Source organism: Eufriesea mexicana, unplaced genomic scaffold (assembly GCF_001483705.2).
Source record: "Eufriesea mexicana isolate 0111107269 unplaced genomic scaffold, ASM148370v2 scaffold879, whole genome shotgun sequence".
Classification (NCBI taxonomy): Eukaryota; Metazoa; Arthropoda; class Insecta; order Hymenoptera; family Apidae; genus Eufriesea; species Eufriesea mexicana.
The window spans coordinates 44,813-52,697 of record NW_016909001.1 but is presented as its reverse complement, the minus strand read 5'-3'; the positions used below and the strand labels follow the sequence as shown (position 1 = coordinate 52,697).

At 50.0% G+C, this 7,885-nt stretch overlaps 1 protein-coding gene across 1 annotated transcript in view; it reads left to right on the top strand.

Moving 5' to 3' along the window:
- Window positions 1–7,885, top strand: part of LOC108546964 (discoidin domain-containing receptor 2) — a 34,478-nt gene that overhangs the window by 9,107 nt on the left and 17,486 nt on the right. Inside the window, exon 2 of the mRNA XM_017899278.1 lies at window positions 1,988–2,093. Within this exon, the coding sequence (XP_017754767.1) occupies window positions 1,988–2,093 (106 nt within the window). The remainder of the gene's footprint in view (window positions 1–1,987; window positions 2,094–7,885) is intronic.

Sequence of the window (7,885 nt, the reverse complement as noted above, 5' to 3'; positions counted from 1 at the left end):
ACTTTCACTAAGGGCCAATGGTCATCTTCACCCCCCCAAAAACTAACATTATATAAGCACCCACAAAATTTGCGAAAGGACAGTTTCAGTACAGTTTTCAGTTCAATAGTCAGTAGTTCCAGTTTCAATTTCTGTTTTGTTTTCTTCCTCTCCGCCGACTTGTATTTTTCCAACGTAACCTTGTTGCTAGAACCCGTGTTGTATATAGAAATCCGGGTTCCAACAACATTTAAGAATTCGACAGACATTGGTCACGGTAACAATGATCTTCTTCAGCGGTTTTTCTGGATCTTGACATATTTTTCCGAGGATTGGGGTAAAATATGACCTTAGTCTTAGTTTTTACGAGTTGACTAGGATGTTTTCTGTACTTTGGAAATGACGAGTAACGGGAGATGACTAACTATCTCAAATGTCGTGGCTATGTACGTTTCCTGAGTCAGTGGTGGATAGCTATCAGCAATGTGGAATAAGGGTCTCTTCGCAAACACACCTAAAATGCACCATAGACAGAGTAAAATTTCTGCAAAAATCTTGCAAACTCGGGACAAGAAGAACGATATACCATTGGGAATAAAAATTTGCGGGAAAGTGGGCGAGTGGAGGAAAATTTGTGGAAATCAGTTGGAGAATGCCTGCTAACCCGTGAAAAGAAACTGGTTCGTCGTCCAGTAGCGCTTCTCTTTGAATCCACTTTTCACGCGAACACCACTTCTGCCCGTGCTCGACTTCAACGACAATTCCAAGAAGCACCTCGGCGTTATAATTAACCCCGTGACTCCTCCAAATAATTAAAACCCTCGAATAGCCCCGGGAGCGGTGTTTGTGTACTCAGACGGAGCCGGTGAATTGAAGATGTTCGAGCCGACGAGCGATCCCGATGGCAATCGGAGGGCAGCCGCGGGAAACGGCTGTCGTTGGGTACCAGTTCCGACGAACCGAATCGTCCGCGCCGGTTCATCGAGACTCGTGGCCACGTTTCCCGCTAAACCCCGCTCGTATATTATCCGCCGTGTTCCCGGGAAGTCCGATTCCACGCGTGCGAGTAAACAGATCCGCTTTGACGGCGGAACGGCGAAGGAGGCGGAGGACGGCGGCCATTTTTATTCCGCGATACGGTCGCGTGTTCCGACAGTGTGGCGAAACCAGTTCAGACGTGTAATTTCGGACCGTCGAAAATGTTTCTCGCGCCCCTGGACTGGTGATTGAAAAGCGTTTCTCGGTATCGTGCCGCGGTATCGCAATTATCGCGGGCCGCAGCGCGGCCGATGAAAAATACGCGGTCGGGGGTGGGGGGTGGGGGCCTGTTCGCACTGCGCCGGCCCGTAATCGCGCACGCCAGTTGGCCGTGGAGGCCGCTGCGTTCGCGCGGCCTGTTCGAAACGTGTAATGAACGCTCGATGAACCGTGCACGGTGTTCACGCGCCGAAAATAACGCCGTGGTACTCGCGGATATCGTCTGACGGTGGAACGACCTGGTGAAAGCAGATGGTGGATTTCGACAGAGTGTACTCGTCCGTTTCTTCTTTTTCCTTTCACGGCTATATATTCCGGGTATACCCGAACGTATGCGAACGCGTTGCAAAGACTCGAGAGAGATTCGTATAAAAGCGTGCAAAAATATTTGCATACGTAGGATTATGTAATTTTAACGTGGAATACAAACTCTACGAACGATTTTCGCTATCCTGTTGTTAAGCAGCTCGCTCGTGTCTGATTTTTTCACAGCGAGATTCACTCGAGAACGCGCAGTTAATTAACTGGCTTTTTAAACGAACGACGTTTCCGCTGGTTCTAAATACTGAAATATCAGCCGGCTAATCATTTTGCGAGAGCACGGCTACAACGGGAACGCGTTCTAATTAACATTATGATTGTTCCGAACAATTAAAGCGTTCGAGTAGTAATCACACCCTCCTCAGGGCGAAAGTGCGCGCGGAACGAGTACGGACGTGTATATAATCAAAGCAATTTCCTTTGTTTGCAGCACAATGCATCGCACCCCTGGGGATGGAATCTGGTGCGATTCCCGATGCAGACATCACAGCGAGCTCGAGTTTCGATAGCGGAAATGTCGGGCCACATCACGGACGGTGAGTGAATTACCGTGTATTACCGTCTCGTTTATAGAGCGCATTATGCAGATGCGATGCAATACACATTCGGAAATATGATAAAATTAACCCCTTTGTGCGCCGTGCCCGGCCAACAGGGATGCAATTTCCCGAAATCAGTGCGCTTCGTTAAGCGATCTATTCGGGGGTGAATTGCCGCGATCTACGTGCTAAAAGATCCCCTTACGCTTCGCGAGAGATCTCGAAAATTGTTTCGATATTAGCGCGTTCAGCGTTGCGCCGAGTCACGTTAAAATCGAAAAATTTCCTTTATCACGCTCAAACGTTACTTCGCGAATTCCGCTCTTGCGTTTGACTGTTCGTCGAAGCTATTTATAAGGAATAATCTTCGAGATCTAACGCGTATGGTCGCCATTTTGGGCCGGAGTAATTATTTGGTACACTGTCTAGAACACGGACTGCTCGAAACTTTTATAGCTAATCTAGAGACCTGTACTCCTGCCTATTTTTGCACACAATTCCAACAAAAGATGTTGGATCATTTGGACGTTTCTGCGATGCTTCCCTCGATCATAGTTAATGCCATTTTTGATTATGGTAACTATTTGGTACACTGACGAGAACACGGACTGCTCGAAACTTTCATAGCTGATCTAGGGACCTCTGTTGCTATCATTTTTGCTTATGATTCTAACGAAAGGTGTTGGATCATTCGAATGACGCTGCTATACTTCCCTCGGTATATCTAATACCATTTTTGATCATGGTAACTATTTGGTACACTGACTAGAACACAGACTGCTCGAAATTTTTATAGTTGGTATAGGGACCTGTACTGCTATCTATTTCTGCTTACGATTACAATAAAAGATGTTCGATCATTCGAATGACGCTGCTATACTGCCCTCGTTATACCTAAGGCCATTTTCGATCAGGATAATTATTTAGTGCACTGATTAGAACAAAGATTGCTCGAAACTTTTATAGCTGGTTTAGAAATCTGTACTGCAATGTATTTTTGCATAATACTCCAACAAAAGATGTTGGATCACTCGAACGACGCTGCGATACACCCCTCGGTATACCTAATGCCATTTTCGACTATGGTAACTATTTGGTACACTGACGAGCACACAGATTGCTCGAAATTTTTATAGCTGATCTAGAGATCTCTATTGCTATCTATTTTTGCATATTATTCCAACAAAAGACGTTGGATCATATGGACGTTGCTGCGATGCTTCTCTCGATCCTATCTAATGGAATAGCTAATTACACATCGGTATTGTGGGTCATTTTTGAAACAGCATCGCGTCAAAACAAGCATTTAATAACCATCGTTCGTATCGCTGATCGTCTCTGAGTGATCGAGCTTAATTCGCCATTAAATTTGTCAGCGGGATAAATAATATCGCGGCGTTCTTTCTCGGACGAAAAGGATTTATCAAGCCGGTCGACGGACGGTTTAAAACGCGATGCAGATTGATGCGCGAGCGCGATTGTGCGGCGGAGAGTTTGACGACAGAAAAAGAAGAACGAGTCGGTCGCTCGTGCGGCACGATAACATTTCTGACTCCGAACGCTTTCTACGGCTTAAACGGATGATCCTCTTCCTGTCCGTCATCCTGTCTACGGCCGAGATAGCTCACGATCGGGACTCGACCGGTCACCGTATTAATCACCGACTACTAAACTGCACGTCTAATTCGGCCTTCAAGCCGCAATGAGGATTAATGACGCGGGGATGTCCCGCATGCACGGCCATTTGTATCGAACGTTCCGAAGCTCTTAGGCATCGTTAACGTGGCCTCCGCGTATTCCTTTGATTATACGTGCCAGCTAATTACCATTCCAAAGAGAGGATTCCAGCGGTCTCGGCCAGATATAGACAGAATGCCCGAATTACGAGGCCTCGAAACGAGGACCACCCGCCATGTTAACGAACCGAGGCATCGCGAATCGTTTACACTCTCCGGAGAAACCTTCCTTCCTTCCTCTCCGCCTTAACGATCCTCGATTACGTCGTCCTCGAAATCGTTGTCGACTCGCGTTACGGCTTCGCGCCGATTCGCCATCGCGAACCTCGCGTAAATAATCGTTAATAAGGGAGGAGGACGCGTGCGTGTGCGACAGCAGCTTAGGAGCTCGGCGATCGTATATCTCGCGAAATTAAAAATTCCTACCTTCCCGAGACATCGAGACATTGTAGTCTATAAAAAGCGGAGGGTCGCGAGAGCAATACGAACAAGGACGTAAAGTTAGCTTAAAGGAGTGGAAAAATGGGATTATTAAGAGAAAGAAAGGAAACCGAGTTCGCTAGTTTTACCTGTTCCACGTGGTCCCTATTCGCGGTAGAGATATTTTATTAACACCCGTGACATTTACGAACTTCTTTGATAGCGATGGGTGGTCCCTTCCTTTCAAGCGTCACCGTGCACTCCGGGATTCAGAGAAACACGACGAGGAGGCGCGAACGTGTTTACGGTCCGGGGAATTTCGTTGAAAAGCTGCATTAATGCCGGCACGATAATTGGAAGTTTAACGTGTAAGAAGGTATCGCGACGTTTCCCTTCTCTCTTCTCCCACTCGCTCTCCTTTTTCTCCTATTTTATTCCCGTCTCTTTCGTTTTTTCGGCCACGATATAAAGCAAGGAAAGCCTTTTCGATGCAATGCCGATATCGTCGCTTGTGCACACACTCTTTACCGGTAGAGACCGTCTAGACCTTCTTCAACGGCATTTCCATGGCTTCCTGATACTGCGGGCTTCCCGGTGAATACCCTATTTACCCCATACGACTCTCGTTTACCCTAAAATACGCGAATCTAACTCGTATTACGTGTACGCTCTTTCCCGAGACGTCCTCGGCGATACGCACGCGTTTCGTAACGCCGAAATCTCGCGCGAGCCGCCATTTTTCCATTTCCATTACTCCCTCAGCTGCGAGAACTCTTACAAATCCCAGCCTATTTATCGGGGAATTAAACGTAATCTCCGCTCCGAGAAATACCCTACATTATATTCGTACGTCGCATTCGCAACCGTGACCTTCCATCATAAGATACACCCGAGTTGCCAACTCGGCCAATCGCGATTTGGTAAGCAAATCGATAGTAAGCAAAATTCGCGCGACGTTCTGCGAGATTTGCTTTCCCCTTTTCGCAAACTGCAGATCCGAGAGGCAAACATCCGTAAGCCGAAATGGCGTTTATCCGGAGAAAAGGAGGAAGGCAAAAGTCGGAGAGGAGGAGAGAAAAGAAAGGCAAGGCGTGTAAATAAGAGAGCAAGCGGTGCACTCAACCTGCAGGCAGCCGTCGTTTGTCTTGAGCGATCGTGCGCGAGTCGCTCGCGTGCCCGGTCGGGCACAGCGTCGTCGCTCCGGGTCCATGCCCGACACGTTCATGGAAGAACGTTTTCATCGTGGGTTCTTGCCGGCGTGGCCGGGGGCAACAAATCATCCCCGAGCGGGTGGATCGTAAGTCCTCGAGTGGCTCGCGTTGGCTCGCGTTCGACGAGCCATTCCTCCCCGATAATCGAGCCGTTCGTCTGAACGGTGTCGCGCCCTCGACGATTTCGCCGACGTGGCCTTAGCCATCGCTGCTCGAGGCCCGCGTAATCGTCCGGCCCGAGATTTATCGCGCGGAGCAGGGTGGCGCGAGCGACCGGGCCGCGGAATGTCTTTGATGCCCTGGACTGTATCAAAGTGGCAGCCAAGGCAGTTCGAGCTCACTTAATGGGCTATGAGTTATGGTCCTTCGCTGTACCGCGTGTGTCCTCCCTCTCTTTCGCGCCTGTCTTCTCCGAGTCTTCCTATTTACCTTCCCGATCCGTCTCTCTCTTTCGCTCTCTCCATCGCGTCTCATCCCTTTCGTTCGTCCGCCGTGTATGCGCTCCCTTTTATCCCGGTTCGTTCTTTCCGCGACGTCGACGCGACGGCTCCTTCGTTCCACTCTCCTCGCAGGAGGTTCGTTCGTTCTTTCGTACGTACGTTCGTTCAGGGACACACGACAGCTTTTGCCGGGGCCCGGCGTCAAAGCGACGCTTAAAATTCTACGCAGCCGAGGACCCGGCGGCTCACCTCTTTATTGCGAATACTTTCCGTACCACAGCGAGCGCGCGTATATAACCCCTTGGACCCAGGCTGAATTCGTTCGGCTCGGCCTACTCTCCACTCCTCGCGCGTTATTCCCTCTGCTCCCGTTCGCGTTGCGAGGCGTTCGAGACACCGGCGGCTTCTTTTGCGCCGCGAGGGGCGGTGCCGTTCGAAAGTAATCTTGGCCGTCGAGGGCCCCGGCGGCTTCTCGTTTTTTATTGTTGAAATTGAGTTTCAAAGTGACTAGGCGAGCCGGGCGAGCGTGTTTGTTGCGGGCGTCAAAGGTGAGACACGGGAAGTTCGATTCGGAGAGGAGGTAACGCGCGTCGAGAGCTTGCCGGGTAAACTTATCCCAGCTACTTTCACTCGCGGGGGAACGACCACCGCTGCGCAAATCCTACGTGTCTCTCCTTCGTCGACGCCATTTTCGCCTCCGACGATTTCCTTTGCTCCTCTCTTTTTCCCTCTTTTACCACCGCGGAAACGCGCCGTTTCTCGCAGTCTCGGTGTTTTATCGCGCGGATCGAGAGTTACGGTAAAATCGCAGGATCGTTTGAAAAGAATCGGGTGTTTCGCAACAACGAGAAACGCCAGGCGTCCGAGATAACGTTAGGATTATACGGAAAAACTGGTATTCGATTGAAAGCCTGGCGCGTATCCGCGTAAAACGGTAAACAAGTATCCGATAATCCCGCAAGGCGTTTCGAACAGGCGATCGAGTTGGAGCATTCCTGAATCCTCGTCGATCTTCCCCGCGATCCGTGGAATCGGTGCCAACATTCCTCCTCGCTGTACGCGTTTTTCGCGGCAATCACGGTGCGCGAGCGCGCAGAGGAAGGGGAGCTTTTTAATGCCGTAGACGAAAGGTATGTGCGAATACAATTATTAGCCGGCTCTCGAAGAGTGGCTTCCCCGTTCTCTGGCGTACTCGCGCCGGTGCCAGCTCATCTTTAATTCATGCCATCCGGTGGCTCGACTCGATCGATAAATTATAATTTCACCCCGTATCGGCCCCGGCAGAGGTGACGGTTATCCGTCAGCCACCGGCAGGATCACGTATTTATACGATTTCCTTTCCCGCGACGATGTAACATTTCCGATTATGCCGTCGTCCTCTCTTTACCCGCCGCCTTATCGCCAGATTCTTATCGCCGCGTCGATTGCCAAGTCCGCGTACGATCGCGCCGTACGCCGCGCGACCAAAAGGCGCCGGGAATACGCGCGTTCCGTCTAACAGGATGGGACTCGTAATTGCCCATCTCTCTCTCTCTCTCTCTCGAGGTGTCCCAGGTACATACGCGCGTGTGCACGGGTACAGGAGATGTGGAAGAGTTTCGAATAACGTAAATTTCACGGTTCACGAGCGTCCGTCTTCCGAAGAGACGCGAAGGAAACGAAGGTCCGGGAAAGTAGCACGTCGAATCGTTCAAATATCAATTACGCCGTTTAAACACTCCGGCGTGGTTCTCCGTGTGCATAGCCCATATTCGTAGCATGGAAATTGAGTTACACACAGCGGAAATCCCCGGAGAGACGTGGAAAAATTTCCACGTTTCCCTGCGAGCCTGCCTCAGCTCCCTGCAAATGATTCAGCGTTCCCGTTTTCCCGGGATGACGCGATGAAAAGAGGGAAAAAGGGGGAGAGGAGGGGAGAAAGGAAAAGAGCAGAGGGGCAAGAGAAATGAAAAAAAAGAAATGGCTGCAGCTCCGAGGGAAAG